Genomic DNA, 16,869 nt, shown 5'->3' with positions numbered 1-16,869 from the left:
ATGCCCACATGAACCACGTTCAATATATGCTGGAGTAATCTGATATACACAGAAGACACATCCTCCTGGCATGTCAAGAAAGTACGTAAACCTGTATGACACTGTATCTCGAATGCTGGTAACAGACTGTAGTTTCATATGCATTTATTTCAATCTGTGTGGGTTTTTTTGAAAAACAATGATTATCTGATCTCTGCCAAATTACCTAAAGAGAATATCCACACTACATTTCTAAAAGAAACATTGAGATGAATTCCCCTTTAACACCTGCTAACACAACCTTTCCATCTACTCCAGGGCTTTTAAGGTTTAGTTAAATTGAGCTAGCTACAATATATGCTTTTTCTAGTGGAGAAAAGTCTTCGGCACATTTCCCCTCAAAAAAGTCAAAGAGAACAAAGAACTAGTAAGATATTCAGTGTATGCCAAAGTTCAGCAAATTCAGCCTCTGGCAAACCAAGGTAAATAGAAAGCTCTTCTGTCAAGAATTTCTCATTGAGAATGCTGTGCCTACAGACAGCCCTTTCACACTTAAGCCAAGGGTTTTTTTGCACAAGCTCTTTGCATAGTTTCAACTCTTGTGGTATAATACAGTCAAAGAGTGATCTGAGATAATAAAGCTCCAGTCCAACTACAGCTTTAAATGGTAGTACTAGTAATGTTCTGGCACCATCTGATGTTTTTTGTTTTGCTTGCCTGGGTATAATCTCTAGGCAGCCAGGCTTTGTTTAGTCAGTGAAACTAAAGAAGAAAACAGGCCACTAAGGTCATATGCAGCTTGAAAAAGAATGTTATCAAAATTAACAAGCTGGGTTTCAAGACTGAATTGTGCATTAGCTAGATTCGACCGGTAACACCACGCACAAACACACACTCCAAGGGGTATTATAAAGTCAACGCTGTAAATTCCACTTGGTAACAAACTAGTAAGCAACGTGACATGTGAAATGGGAAGATTTATTAGAAATATGGAAGTATTTCTTATTTTCTAAAATCAAACACAGAAGCTCTGCCTTTGATTCTTTTTCACCAAAGGAGTAACTGGGGTGATTTTTCTATTAAAATTACCTTGACTTAGTATAAAGTTGCAATGTTTTAAGACACTAGACCTATCTCAACCTTACTATAAAGGGAATTTTATATTAAAATCATAAAAAGAAAAAAACGGGTTTATATTCGGTTAAAAAAAGGAAAAAGTTACTCCATGAATACTGTAAAGATGGTATGACAAACACAAACCTCATGGTAAAAGCACTATTTCTGCTGCTATGTTGTCAGTCCCCAGGAAGGAACACGAGTATCTCTGTGGGTCCTTTGAAGTTTTTAAGTACAACTCAAGTTACGTACTTATGTCAGAGAAGATCAGTCCAAAAGAACATGCCTGGCACTGAACAACAGATTTATAATTGTCCATAGTTCCTGGGGAATTCATTCCACATTCTTGGATCAGACCACAGGAAAGCTGTGTCCCATTTAAGCAAGCCTTACCCTTAAAAAGTTATCTCAAGCCCTGAATTTTTTTTTTACACCCTGGACCCTCACCTTCAGGGGAAGGCGCAGGCCCTTGGACTCGACTGGTGAGCCCGACAGGCGCTTTGGACAAGCAACCAACGGAGAGGCAAAGGGACAAGCAGGGCAGCGAGAGAAACGAAAAGGCGCCGTGGTGCCCAGTATTTTAGGGGACAGGATAAGGCCCTCCCGCCCTCCCCCGGCCGAAGCGCCGGGCCCTCCCCACACCGCTGCCACCACGCAGCCCGCCCCCCCGCCTGGCCCTCTGCCTCCCCTGAGCCGTCAGGGGAAGCCCCGCCACTGCAGGGCCCGGCTCCCTCAGCTAACCCCCACACATCCAAGCCCCCCGGCTCCCTCCGGCCACCCGCGCTGCCCCCGCCCCGCCCGCTCCGGCCGTTGGGCCGCCTGCCCCTCCCCCCACCCCCCCGCCGACGCGCGTCCCCGCTGCGCGCGCAAGCCACGCCCCTTCCCCGCCCGCCCCCCGGGGCAGTGTGGCTCCTGGCCCCGCCCCCTCGGTGCGTGCCCCGCCCCCTTCCCTCCTGGCGGCCGCCGTGTCTCTCCCCTGCTCCCCTCACCGAACGGGCGGTGCGCGCGGCGGCGGTGCCGGTTCGGCGCCTAAGATGGCGTCTATCATGGAGGGCCCGCTGAGCAAATGGACCAATGTCATGAAGGGCTGGCAGTACCGCTGGTTCGTGCTGGACTACAACGCCGGGCTCCTCTCCTACTACACGGTGAGGGGCAGCGGCGGGCCGGGCGGGTGAGGAGCCGGGAGACCGGTTGAGGCGCAGGGTGGGGGCGGGGAGGGGACTCGGGGCGGCGTGAGTGCTGGGGTGGCCAATGGGGAAGGAGGAGGCGGCGGGAGCAGCCAATGGGGTGGCCCTGCGGGGAGATTTATCGGTGGGGGCGAGCGGCGTTGTTATTGTTGGCGGCCGGCGCGGGGGGAGGGGGCGGCTCCGGGGCGGGGTCGTTGGGCGGGAGCGGCCGCTGGCCCTGGCGGGAGTTCTCTGGCGGCCGCGGGCTCCGGAGCCGGCGGCGTCTCGGAAGCCGTGGGTGGCTCCCGCCGCCCACCGGGGCCTCACGCCCGCCCCCGGGCGGGTGGCTGCCCCGGGGCAGCCGGGCCGGCCCGCCCGCTCTGGCTGTCCGGAGCCTTGCTTGGTGATGGCCTCGGGCTTCTGGGTCCCGCTGTCTCAGCGCTCCCCTCTCTGTCCGGCGGGTCTCGCCCCGATTTGGCCGCTCAGCCCGGGCGCCGGGCCCGTGAGGGTGCCGCCTTCCCGGGCGGCTCGGCTCGGCTCGGCTCGGCTCGCCTCAGCACCGTCTGCGCGGAGCGGCGGTCTCCTCTCGCTTGTCGGCCGGGGCCGCGTTACCGCCGCACATGCCGAGTTCACTGCCTCAGCGGCAGGTTGCTTCCCAGAGCGAGAGTGACTTTCCTGTTCCCGTTGAGGACTTCCTACTTTCAAGCACGAACTTTTAAAATGCAGTGTATTGAGAAACACTGATCTTTTCCTTGGGGTGGGTTTTTTTCCTGGTTTTTTTCTTTTCTTTTTTTTTTTTTTGGCGTAACCACTGACAGATCTTGACTTGATAGCTTGTTCAGCCTCTTACGTAAAAAATGCGAATTAAGTTAGAAGTATTTTAACAGTACAAATTAATTTTGTCAAGGATATGCCCTTAAGAGAAGGCTAACTGGCTGAACTACATGCACACACAGATAAGTTTTCTTAGCATGGAGCAATTACTATTAGTGTGTCAGTCTGGATAAAACACATACAAATTTAACCTGTAGTAAATTGTAATAGATTTACAGCAAATAACTTAGAGTATTTTGCTGTCTGTGAAGGTATATTCGTACAGAAGCATTGTATATAAAACTTTTTTTCCCCCAAATCTGGATTTTCAGCCCTACTAGGAGAGAGCTGATCTCTCCAGGCCTAGGGTTTTATAAGGCTCTCAGCATAAAACAGTTACAGACTCTCAAACAATTTTGGTTCATGTAGGTTCAAAATCCTTCGCCTGGAGTACGGATGGAGAAATAAAAGTGCTTTTATGGTTGCTTTTTAATGGCTGTTCAAATGTCAACTGTTAGACTGAGATGAATTGGTGAGTGTAGTCTAAGTAGAGGTCCAAGGTGCAAAGTCATTTAATGCTCAGCTACAGAAATAGAAACATTTGCTGATGACTAGTGCGTGTAATAATAATTCTGGTTATTGCACTGACTTTCATTGTATGGTCTTCACCTTTAAAATAAAAATCAGTTCTTATATTTCATTATTTCCTATGATTAGGTATCCCTACATATACATTACTTTTATTTTAGATAATTTATTATGTTTTCTGTTATTATAATGACTTTTAGTTCACAAATTTAAAAATCCTTTTTTTAACTACCTGTCCTAAAAAAAATTCAAGTTCGGTTCAAGAAATCAAATCATGTTCTCTCTCTGCTTTGTGTGCCTTTACCACTAAGAAATGCCTACAGTTAACATTTACTTTAGAATGCTTTTCTTACCCATGTGGTATCTTTTCTGCACATATGTCTGTAAAGTACTTGTTATGCCATTCTCTAGACATCTGAATTCATTCTTGCACCTAAGTGTGTGTATCATGTTGAAAGACTGGCTGCCAAAAGGACTGGTCCTTCAGCACACACGCTTCTTCATGTGTGCTATCATGGTTAGTCATAGGGCTGTAGGGTCAGCTGGGGCATGGGTTTGAAAGATAATTCAAATCAAGCTCCAGTTGACCACATGCCTCACAAGTACTAATATTAGCATTGAGAAGGTGGTGGGATACTGTTTCTCTCAGCTCTACCTTCAGTAATAATTCCTGAATGGTAGTTTATAAGGCCGTGGTACATAAGCGACATTAATTTGGAACATTAGCAGGTTTGGAGGCTTTATTTATGTGGGGAAATGGCCTGTTGTGATTCTGTATGTGCAGACTTCTACTTTCAATTAAAAACTTACCTATGTGATCAGGTACATAGGGTCATGTACTCCATTCCCTCTGAGCCAGTTTCGGTCTAAAGCAATATAGTTGCCTTGCTCTGCTTGTGTAATTGCAACTGAATCATTTTTGAGCCTGAAACTGGCCCTTCCCTATGAGCATAATACATGGGTGGGGTAGGCTGAGATGGTTTCAACCCGCCTGTATAGACATGCAATCTGGGAACAGTTTTGCTGATAGGAGAGATTACAGTTAACTGATCACTTTTACCTGCTCATCATCACTTGCAGACTCTTTAGCCCATTTAAATCCAGAAAGTTGTGCGTGCAGGAAATGCTTTCTCCAGTAGATCAAATAGCCAATTAACCTTTGGCAGAGGAGCTGTGGAAAACTGCAGGGTAATAACTTCTGCTGCAGCTGAACTTTCCATCAGAGCTAGATCCAGAAATGTATGTCTCTTCGTAGGTGTGTCCTTGCACTGTGGTATTTAGTCATCTTTGGTAGTAACTTAAAATAGACTGCAGAAAAGTACCCTTAATGTGGAATAAACATTCAAACAGAGTTAATATGCAATAGTACTGCACTTGGGGGGGGGGGGGGGGGGAAGCACACCTAAATTAGTATGCTTTGTCTTTTGGTAAAATGAGTAGATGTTAACCTTAATATGTTTTGGATACATACATCAGAAGCAAATTCATTCAATTAAATTTACATTTCTAACATGATTAGAACTTTCAAGGAGCAAGGCAAAAAGGTTTTACATCAAGTCTGAGTCAGGAAAAAAAAAATAATTTAATGTTCATACTATTTCTGTTTTCATTTGTGTATTCCTTCCTCTCCACTTAGTTGTATTGCAGTGAACACTAGTAGTACTACTTGCAAATGTGAATGCAGATGTTTCTCTCATGCATTTCCAAGTTGCTTTACAAAGGTTTTATACAATGCCAAATTGTTTGGTTTTTTCCTACTTCTGTAGTTTGTAGGTTTTTTTCTCTTCTTTTTTTTTTTTGAAGAGCAAAATATGAAATAAATGTGTGCCATTTTGGATCAGTTTGACCAATTACTTCTTTTTTCCCTTCAGTATTCTTTGATTTGTGAATCCACCAATGTTTTCTCTTGAAGGTATAGCAAATGTAAGTCTACTGAAGCATTGAGTTTTTTTCAGTGAGTAGTTGGCTGCACTGACAATATTTAACAGAAGAGTCTCGAAGTGGCTCATTTCTGCCTTCTGCTGGCACAGGAGCTGTAAACTTGTTCTGTGAGCTGGATTCTAGCTGAAAAATAACTTTCTGCTGATTTATTTTTTCAGCTGAATTTGTCCTGTTGTTTGTTTTCTGCATGTCAGTGTAAAAACATGTGTTGGCATTATACTGGAAGATTGCATGAAGACAAAGAAATGGCTAGGGAGGAAGAGGGAGTTGAACGCAATTTGTTTTTTGTTTGTGTTTTCTGGCAGAAGTGCTGTCTTAAATACACATCATCTATAGCCTTGATTACACTTGGGAATCCTGTAGAAATAATCCAGAGAACCCCTCAAGGTTGAAAGTCTGATTTAAATTCTTGTTTTAAGTGTACCCTTTAAATAAATATTTTAATTGTATAGTAAGTTGAAAGCAGAACTGGCATAGCTGTGCAAACAATGCTAAAACCAAGGCCAGTAGATAGGAAAGTCAGTTCCTTAAAATAATTTAAAACTTTGTAGATATTTGACATATGGTGGTATGGAAAGGAGAACTGTGCAAAGTGTTGTAGACTTAAACAGCTGCCTTGTACAGTGAATGAGGGTTGCAAGAAAAACTTGTGTATGACAACTCCATAGTGTGTATTTTTGAAACAAAACTGGGTAGCCTCTCATCATCTTAACGGTTCTTGCACCAATAAATGCCTAAAGAATAGATTTAAATGCTTAGATATTCTGTTGTTTTGTTAATCATTCCATCAAACTACTTTTAAAAACATACGCTGATTGAATGCTTTCAGGAGCAAAATCTGTGTGAAAACAGTCGTTAGGACGAAGTAGTTGTGGTGGTGTAAAAATATTTTTCCCCTCATGCTTTTTAAAGATTGCTGCTGGTTAGCAACTTTAATACTGAAGAACCGCTTGTGGATTGTACAATCCAGATATCGAGGAAGTGGACTCAAATTTTGCAGCAGTTTCATGAACCTTTGGTGGTGAACTGAAAAGAAGTCTTCTTAACTTGATTTCAAATGATGCCTCTGAAGCTGAAGTCATATCTCAGTGCCCCTATGGTAGAGACTTTCAGTTGGATGTGTTTTCCTGCTTTTTCCAAATACAGTTTCTCAATCAACAGCTGTGTGCAAAAATCCCAAGAAAACAGGAAAAAAAAAATCTGCTTTTGCACAAACATTCCCTTTGAGGTCTCCGTTTTCCATTCTCAGCTGAGGTGACCCTTCTTCCTGTAATAACTTCATCTGTCACATGCACCACAAACAGCTCAGTGGGTCTAATAAAAACAGACGAAACTATAAGCAAACTAGGTATAATAAGAAAAAGAATTCTGAATTTATGGACACAGGATAAAAAATATTGATGGTTATTCTGCAATACTAAGTTGAATTTTATATATAGCTTTAACTTTGTATCACAGGTTTTGATGCACTGAATAATTTGTTATAGGATTATAATCTAAGTAGTTGACTACTATTTAGTAGTTAGGCTATGGGTCTGGTTTTTAGGTTTCCCAATACTTGATCATCACTTTGCAGTGCATGTCATTGGCATTTCTCATCTGATATAAACATATTGTGCCTGTTCAGATTTGATAAAAAATATTTGATGGGTTAATTTTGTACGGGCACTCTGACCTGCGTGTCAACTGTCCTCTCAAAGCCAGCCATGTTGTCTGCTCCATTAATTTGATGAAGTGCAGTTGGGCACTTATGTAGGATCTGGATCAAGATGGGTACGGTTTGGCAAATCAGAAGAGTACAGATCATGTGCAGGTTCCTCTTTATGCCTGCGTCCACAAAAGTCAAAGCTTTAGCTACAGAAACAACATGGCTGTTAGATGCTGTCCCTGTGCTCAGGGAGGTCCTCTTCTGAGACAGGGGTGTGCCTTGCAAGGGAGCTAGAGGAATGGTGGGCTGGGAACGGCATGTAAAGTTTTTAAGTGGTTGGGTATTCTATTTCTGCTTGAAAAATTAGGGCTGCCTTAGCATTTCATGAGAACAATGAGTATTATGGAAAGTGGTCCAAACTGAAGCTTCTCCTGCAGATGTAAACTGCAAAAATCACTGTTTATAAATAGAGCTTGTTCCAAGCTTTTCATTGCTAACGGGAAATAAATGTTGTAAGCGGTTTTGCTCGTCTGTGTACTATGTTAGAGATCTCCCTGACAGCACTGTGTGAGTCAAAAATGTACCGCTTCAAGTTCTGTGCACTTCTGCACAAGCAGAACTCGTGCCTGGGAGGTTTTGGAGGCAGACAGCAGCTGGGTTTTATTCTGAAATCTTAAACTTTCCATGCAACAGCTAAAACTCAGGTGAAATCATAGTAGTTCTAAAGATGATGGAGGGCTGGGGGCCTGTAGGGGGTTAGGATTTTAATTTTGTTTTGTTTTGTTTTTTTTAAATAGACCCAGGCATTATTTTCATTTCTCTAAGAAGTTGTAGGTTACCTGAAGTGCCTTAAGTTAGATCAGTTCTGTATTTGATTCACTGTGTGGATGTAAAAAAGAAACCAATAAAGGCTGTAATTTTTTGGGAGATACCTACATCCCCAGCAGTAATACTGTATAGCTTTGTTCATTTTTACAAATTTTTATTTGAGTTTCAGCTGAAATTAATCTCGTGTTGCTCTCTGCTTGTAACCTACTCGAGTCCATTATCATCAAAATCAGTACACTGTGCCTTGAAAGTTTATTGAAAATGGCATTTTGGCTGGTTATAAAACTGATCACTGAAAAAAGATAGCTGCATATTAAAACTTTAAATATAAAAAGAAAGTAAAATGTGACTTTTTTATTAGCCATTCAGAGATGTCTTTCTGCTGTATGAGGTTTTTGTTTAGTGAAATGGAACCATTCCTCAAAACAGTTATGGGATGGCTTTATTTATCCAAGAATTCTTGAGCAAGTATTGGTCATATTGGATACCCATGCCTAATTTCAACCAAAAGGTAAAACATGATGCTCTAAGGGAAAGCTGAAGCTGTCTGAATTGTATTTTTTATAAAATCTTACTTTGAGGCAGGCGGGGAGGGCAAATCTAAAATGTCAGCTATGTTTTAAAGTACTGTCCTGCAGCAATCAGTAAAAGATTTGCTGTATTCTGATGAGAGAATACAGCACTATGTGCAATGATAGGTGCATGCTTTAGTGCACAGGGAGTTCAGATGCTGGAGTGATGGGTGCTTTATTCCACATAGGTAGAATGAATTAGATTTACTGCTTCATTATAATTGGTATTAACCAATGAAAGCTGTGTCTGAAGATGGCAAAATTGTAAGTATATAGGACCGCACTCTGAACCTGTGGTTTATCTTGTGAATCTTTTTGCAGACTAAGAACATTATAACGTTTAAAGTTAATTTCCATTCCATTAAAATGTGGTGTACAAGAAAAAGGAAGGCTTTTACAGTCTCTTTTGCAGTTGAGTTGGTAGTCAGTCTGCACAGTGGAAATCAGATTGGGATTCTGCCCTCCCTTGCACTAGGACCTGCTCTCATCTTCCCAGCACTTCGCTGGTTGAGGGATTTAAACCAAACCAAACCAAACCAAATGTCTCTTCTGCTACCTTTGATTTTTGTCTGATTTGGTTCCCTGCCTGTGCTCAGTACGGCGAGCTGGGAGTGCTTTGGCTGGCACGCCGGAGGGCCTGGAGTGTGAGCGCCGGACAGTCAGACCTGGTAGGTTTCCTTCAGCAGCTGTAGAGTTGCATCCTCAGCCCAGGTATTTTCTTTGCTGTGAAGACAATGCCAGTATTTCGTCTCGAAACCACCAGAGGGAGTAATAAGCTCCCAGTATAGAATCATAGAATCATAGAATCATCTAGGTTGGAAAAGACCTTTAAGATCATCCAGTCCAACCATTAACCTACACTACCAAGCCCACTCTAGACTAATCAAGGGTAGACCAGACTAAACCATATCCCGAAGTGCCACATCTACCCGTTTTTTAAACGCCTCCAGGGATGGGGACTCCACCACCTCTCTGGGCAGCCTGTTCCAATGCCTGACCACCCTTTCCGTAAAGAAATTTTTCCTAATTTCCAGTCTAAACCTCCCCTGGCGCAGCTTAAGCCCATTTTCTCTTGTCCTATCGCTAGCTACCTGGGAGAAGAGACCAACACCCACCTCACTACAACCTCCTTTCAGGTAGTTGTAGAGAGCGATAAGGTCTCCCCTCAGCCTCCTCTTTTCCAGGCTAAACAACCCCAGTTCCCTCAGCCGCTCCTCATAAGACTTGTTCTCCAGACCCTTCACCAGCTTCGTTGCCCGCCTCTGAACACGCTCCAGCACCTCAATGTCTTTCTTGTAGTGAGGGGCCCAAAACTGGACACAGTATTCCAGGTGCGGCCTCACCAGCGCCGAGTACAGGGGGACAATCACCTCCCTGCTCCTGCTGGCCACACTATTCCTGATACAAGCCAGGATGCTGTTGGCCTTCTTGGCCACCTGGGCACACTGCTGGCTCATGTTCAGGCGGCTATCTACTAACACCCCCAGGTCCTTTTCGGCCAGGCAGCTTTCCAGCCACTCCTCCCCAAGCCTGTAGCGTTGCATGGGGTTGTTGTGACCGAAGTGCAGGACCCGGCACTTGGCCTTGTTGAACCTCATACAGTTGGCCACGGCCCATCGATCCAGTCTGTCCAGGTCCCTCTGCAGGGCCATCCTACCCTCGAGCAGATCGACACTCCCACCCAACTTGGTGTCGTCTGCAAACTTACTGAGGGTGCACTCGATCCCCTCATCCAGATCATTGATAAAGATATTGAACAAGACTGGCCCTAAAACAGAGCCCTGGGGAACACCGCTCGTGACCGGCCGCCAACTGGACTTAACACCATTTATCACTACTCTCTGGGCTCGGCCACCCAACCAGTTCTTTACCCAGCGAAGAGTATGCCTGTCTAAGCCGTGAGCTGCCAGCTTCCCGAGGAGGATATTACGCGAGACGGTGTCAAAAGCTTTGCTAAAGTCGAGGTAGATGACATCCACAGCCTTTCCATCATCTACCAGGCGGGTCACCAGGTCATAGAAGGAGATCAGGTTGGTCAAGCAGGACCTGCCTTTTGTGAACCCATGCTGGCTGGGCCTGATCCCCTGGTTGACCTGTACTTGCCTGTGGAGTTCGCTCAAGATGAACCTCTCCATAATCTTCCCCGGCACCGAGGTCAGGCTGACAGGCCTGTAGTTCCCCGGGTCCTCCTTCCGGCCCTTCTTGTAGATGGGCGTCACATTGGCAAGCCTCCAGTCATCAGGGACCTCCCCTGTTAACCAGGACTGTTGATAGATGATGGAAAGTGGCTTGGCAAGCTCCTCTGCCAGCTCCCTCAGTACTCTCGGGTACCAGGCAGAGCCTGGTTTTGTATAGCACCTGTAATGCTTAAGAAAGCACAGGACGGGTAGGCTGATGTTTTTAGTTGTTGCTAAGTACTGCTTATGCTAGTCAAGGACTTTTCAGCTTCCCATGCTCTGCCAGGTGCACAAGAAACTGGGAGGGGGCACAGCCAGAATAGTTGATCCAAACTGCCCAAAGGGCTATTCCATACCATATGACGTCATGCTCAGTATATAAACTGGGGGGGGGGGGGGGGGGGGGGAGTTGGGCGGGGAGCAGCGATTGCTGCTCGGGAACTGTCTGGGTATCGGTTGGCGGGTGGTGAGCAATTGCATTGTGCATCACTTGCATTGTATATTATTATTATCATTATTATATTGTTGTTATTATCATTACTGTTTTACTTTATTTCAATTATTAAACTGTTCTTATCTCAACCCAGGAGTGTTTCTCACTCTTACTCCTCCAATTCTCTCCCCCATCCCATCAGGGTAGGGGGAGTGAGCGAGCGGCTGCGTGGTGCTTAGCTGCTGGCTGGGGCTAAACCACGACACCTTCCTATAGGCCCCCTTTAAGTACTGGAAGGCCGCAATAAGGTCTCCTCGCAGCCTTCTCTTCTTCAAGCTGAACAACCCCAACTCCCTCAGCCTGGCCTCGTAGGAGAGGTGCTCCAGCCCTCGGATAATTTTTGTGGCCCTCCTCTGGACCCGCTCCAGCAGGTCCATGCCTTTCTTGTGCTGAGGGCCCCAGAGCTGGATGCAGTACTCCAGGTGGGGTCTCACCAGAGCAGAGCAGAGGGGCAGAATCACCTCCCTCGACCTGCTGGCCATGCTTCTTTTGATGCAGCCCAGGATTTGGTTGGCCTTCTGGGCTGCAAGTGCACATTGTTGGCGTCTTCACTGCTTCTTACTTTCTATAAAGGTGTGACTGCATTTTCTAAGTATTTCTTCAAGGTATCTACAAAACTTCTTGAAGTGGGATATTGTATTCTTACTTTTTGAAGGATTACTTTTTTGATACCATGGTGGTGTACTTTCCTTTGTGTGAGAACTAACCTGTTTTGTAACAGAAATTGCATCTTGTTTAATCAGTCAATAAAACGTTATACAAAAATGCTTTACTCTTTTCTCAGTTGCTCTGAATAACTTTCTCCTTGCAATTCTTACTGTATTTGTTAATTCAGTGATCTGTGTTTTTCTGTTTCAGTCAAAAGACAAAATGATGAGAGGATCACGCCGAGGGTGTGTTAGACTCAGGGTAAGTCTTGTTTTATTCAGTACTTAATGACTTACAGTGTATAATATGGCCTAATGGAGAGAACTGCAAGGAGACTTTTGAGGTTTGAGCTCTATTCCTGACTCAGCAAAATACCAAAATAGTGAAAGTATTTAAAGAAAGAACACATTAGAGGTCAAGTGACATGCTGGGCTTATTACATTCTACAATTTTATACACTGTATAAAAACATTTTATACGTTGTTTAAAAAAGACATGACAGAGTAAGATAGTTAGTAGTAGCATGCTATGAAAAAGTTGCTGTTTGCAGTTCTCATTTCTTTGTGTGTGGAGATACATATGTATATACATATATGTTCTGTACCTACAGAAGTCATTGCAAAACTGTTTCCTTCTGTCCTTCTGATTTACCTTTATTCTCTTACTGTGTCCTCCATTCTGCTAGTTTGGACACTCTTTAGGCCTGCCACTTGGCTGTGCTTGAGCTAAGTAAAACAAAGGAGGACTGGAAAGGGAAGGAAGAACACAGCAGGCACAGTTTTTGAAATATCAGCCGAGGGGGGATACAAATTGGGGAAACAGAGGTAAGAAGATGCAGAGTGGGAAAGCTGAGTGTTACCTGTCTGAGGCACTCCGGCTTGGGACCTTTAACCTTGAATGCTGCTGTTGTAGCTTGAAGTGACAGTGCTGAAGTGAGCTGGGAATGCTGTGATGTCTTTGCACATGCCCAGTTTCTACCTTGTGGTCGTGCATTTACCAAAATGTTTCTTGCACAAGTCCTTTTTCTATTTTTTTTTCCATTCCTCATAGAATCTCTGGTTCCAGTATGCAGCGGTCTTGTGGAGAGCTGGTGTAAATAGGGGGAAGGAGTCAGGAGGATAATGGGTGTGCACGGGAGCATTTTGAGTCTTGAAGTAAGAGAAGAATAGGGAAGTTGATCTGTGGTCAGACACACAATGTGATGAGTGTCACAGCAGAACTCTTGCTTTTTCCAGTTATTCCTTTCTTCTGTTGTTACTCCTTTCTAGTCTTTCTGTGGGTTACCAGTAACCTTTAGAGATTTGTACAGAGAATCTCCATTCATCTGGATTCCGGATTAATTTTTTGCACTTTCCCCTGTTTATGTATTGGTATCTTAATTTAGAATTTCTTTAAGGGTGATGTAAACTCAAACCGCTGTCTAGAACATTACATTTCCAAAGATTCATGAGGATGTTTTTTGCATTGTGTACAAAAATTTAGTGTGAAAAACCATGCCTGCTTTAATAGCATTGTGAGCCTGTTTATGTGGAGGTTGGTTCTACCCTGTCAGTTTAGGAAATATTAAAAGTGAACAATCTGTTCAATATTGCATGGTCCATTTTTATATGTATTTAGCATAAACCAATCCCTTTCTCTTCCCCCATCTGCCACTCTCCAACCTCAAATTACTCTTTGGAGTTTTCTGAAGATTTGCTGACTCCTCCATCCTTACTCTGAATGTGTGTGTGGGTTTTTTTGTGAGGGAGGAAGGAATCCTTCTTTTTTCTCCTTTTGTAAAGCAGCTCTTCTGGCAGATGACAGTGATACTGATAGCTGAACAGATGGGCTACTGCAGTCTGAAATTCTATCAAAGAGGTTTTCTGTTTAGAGTAATTGTTGATTTGTAACTGTAGGTGTGAACATAAACAAACATGTAATTTAAGCAATTTTGCTAAAATACTTCCTTTTTTCTTGAATGGGCTTTTAAAAGCTTGTTCCTCACCTTTTTGCTCTTGATACACGTTTCATAGGCCTGAAGTTTCATCTTCAAATTCTTTTGTTGACTGTCATAGTGTATTTAGGAAGGTGTGTTCATAGAGGAATCTGTCATCTATACTATGCTTAAGGCCTGCTTAAGTTTTCTGGAATATACACTTAAAGTTTCACACTTTAGTTTTAATTTTACTTGTCCGGATGTATTACCTGCATGACAACAGAAGCACCTTCTATGCTTACGCTCAGACCCTTTGCCTCAGCATTGCAACTAGAGTGTGTGCACTTTATGCAGCTTTGGGCTGGGATCAGAGACAGTGGTGTGCTCTTCCTTCTCAGTTTCCTCCCACCACGTAGGGTGGAGGCAGGATTTAGCTGTCCTAGTCTGACCTTTTTAGCCTTACATTAGTTTTACCTATATTCGCTGGGGAGAATATTTTGGTCATGTTCTTGGTGTCTGACTTACAGATTTTTGATACAGCTGGTGAGGAGAATGATACTGTACAACTTGCAGTGATCTTCTGATTTATTGTGTGGCAAAACATGCACTTAAAGTGCCAGACACTTTTTGTCTATTGGTCTATTTAAAAAAAAAAAAATTCTAGCAAAATTAATCTGGCCCATCATGTCGTGTCACTGGCACATTGCATGATTACCAGATAGTCTCCAAATGTAATGACTAGTCATCTGGTTGTTGTTATGTCCTGGCACTAAAAGTGTTCTGCCGAAACGAGGACACCTGGGTACACTTTTTAGGTGCCTCTTTTATAGTGGTCACAGGGCTGTCCTTGAAAAGCCTGTATGGAGAAGTTAAGTGGTACTTTCTTGGCAGTGGAGGGGAAAAAAACCAGTTTGAGCTATCCTTTCCTGCTATGTAGCCTTGAATTACATATGGTTGGTGCAATTCTTAAATAGGACCTGTTCCTTCCACTCAGTCTTGTGGTGCCTGGGATAGTCCCAGCCATACATGAGCCGGTACCATTGGCCAGAAACCTCATGTAGGGGCTATGAAGAATGTGTGTGAATAAGATTGATTGAGATGCCCATGCCCCTAAGTCTGTACCAAAACAATTCTTATGTTTCAGCCAGCCTGATATTTACCTAACCCACTACTCTGCAGTTGCTCTATGATATTTGGAATGAAATGAAGTACTTGTTGGAATTGACTCACAGGTGCTCGCCTGTTTACTTGGACATACGTGCACCTTCCAGATCTCTCTCTGTTTTGTGGGAGGGGAAGAATAAAACAGATCTGGATGCTGTGTCTCCCGGAGAAGGAGAAGAGAAACTGAATAAATCTATTGGTGATTTTTGAAGTATTTTGAACTAAATGTTATCACTGGAGTTGGCAGAGGCCCGCCATGGTTCTTTTTCAGTGACTTCTTCTCCTGGGTGAAAAACTGTGTTATTTATTAAGTGTTTGGGGGGGCAGGAATGAAGATGATGTGGATAGATTTGTAAATAGCTGAGCACAGATGGCCTTTAACTCTATAGTTTGTCTGCATTTCTTTCTAATAATTCATGAGGAATTAGAAGACAAAGCTAGCTGCTTTGATATATCCTGTTGACTTACTGATAATATTTACTTAGGGACTGAAAATTAGATCATGCAGTGTAGCAGTGACATGACATGATGGGCCAAATTAATTTTGCTGGAATGTTTTGGGTGGGTTGTTTTGTTTTTTTTTTTTTTATAGACTGGTAGATAAAATCAGGTCAAGTGCTGCTTTTTGTAGAGTATCTACAAATTAGTATTTTTATACATGGAAAGTACTTAAAAAATATTGCTCCCCACTCTTCTTTAAAATATAAGTTGGAATGTAGTAGGAAACTATTTACTATTATGATGCTGTAGCGTAAAGCCACCTCCATCACAAAAATAAAAGATGCATGTTATTATCCAGAAAATCACAGTTTTACAAATAATTACTGGTTTTTTCCTGCAACTTTATTTTCAACTGCAAAATTTATTATTTTAAAGAACTGACTTGCATCCTATGACTAAACAGAGAATCTTTTTGCTCTTTGCTGTATTCAGTTTGCTTCTAATTTGTCAATGCTTTTTAAATTCCAGTGGTGTAGTGATAGAGTGTATGCTGCTGATGTCACTGCTTGCCTTATCAGGATTTTGTTCTTTGTTTCACAGGGAGCTGTGATTGGTATAGACGATGAGGACGACAGCACCTTCACAATAACTGTTGATCAGAAAACCTTCCATTTTCAGGGTGAGCTGAAAGAAGAGATTGTTTTTTCTTATAATAGATTCCACTTGTATTTGATGGATGATTTTAAATGTTTGGCAACAGAACAGCATGAATGAGCACACTGAGAACATTCTGGATCCAGGGGTGCTGCAGGTTAGGCAGGGATTTACATCTGCAGTGGATACATATGTGCTAGAAAGAGACTGTAGCTCTGGCAGGATTTGGAGATTAAAAATGTAAAGAATAAATCACTCAAGGGGAGAAAGTAATGGGCTTTTGATTATGGGTTTCGCTTACAAAACGTTTCTGATCTTCGTTATCAAGATACAATTATGCATTTCTGTATGAAGACAATCAAGACTGGTCTGAAGGTTGCAGTTTGTATCCAAATAGAACTTAATGCTCAATTATGAAGAGACTAGAGGCAGCATTTGGCTTAAAGGTGGAGCTTTGCTTCAAGATTTTCCAGCTTGCATTCATTTCATCTACATTTCTGTGTCTTGTCTGCCAGTCACCATTTCTCTGCTATTATCCTTTTATTCACATTTACTAACACCAATGCCATCTGCCACTGCTATGTTTCGTCATTGCATGCTATGGTTCACCGGTAGAAAGGGTAAGGTACTATATAATTGTTATATACTCCTTATATTATTTTATCTGCAGCAGTAGGACAAAATATTGTGATAATATTGACTAGAGAACTTCTCTTTTCTGAATGT

At 43.2% G+C, this 16,869-nt stretch overlaps 1 protein-coding gene across 6 annotated transcripts in view; it reads left to right on the top strand.

Moving 5' to 3' along the window:
• Nucleotides 1-2,123: 2,123 nt before the first annotated feature.
• The window catches only part of OSBPL9 (oxysterol binding protein like 9), a 66,568-nt gene continuing 51,822 nt past the window's right edge, over nucleotides 2,124-16,869 (top strand). For 4 of the 6 annotated variants that reach the window (XM_075710052.1, XM_075710053.1, XM_075710051.1 and 1 more), the window contains exons 1-3: nucleotides 2,125-2,240; nucleotides 12,180-12,230; nucleotides 16,090-16,168. In XM_075710052.1, coding sequence (XP_075566167.1) covers nucleotides 2,130-2,240; nucleotides 12,180-12,230; nucleotides 16,090-16,168 — 241 coding nt within the window. In that variant the 5' untranslated portion in view covers nucleotides 2,125-2,129. Of the gene's footprint in view, nucleotides 2,241-12,179; nucleotides 12,231-16,089; nucleotides 16,169-16,869 lie in introns of all 6 variants that reach the window. The other 2 variants (XM_075710055.1, XM_075710054.1) reach the window with 2 other exon arrangements.

This window comes from Pelecanus crispus, chromosome 5 (genome assembly GCF_030463565.1).
Source record: "Pelecanus crispus isolate bPelCri1 chromosome 5, bPelCri1.pri, whole genome shotgun sequence".
In the NCBI taxonomy this organism is placed as follows: Eukaryota; Metazoa; Chordata; class Aves; order Pelecaniformes; family Pelecanidae; genus Pelecanus; species Pelecanus crispus.
This window is presented reverse-complemented; position numbering and strand designations above follow the sequence as displayed.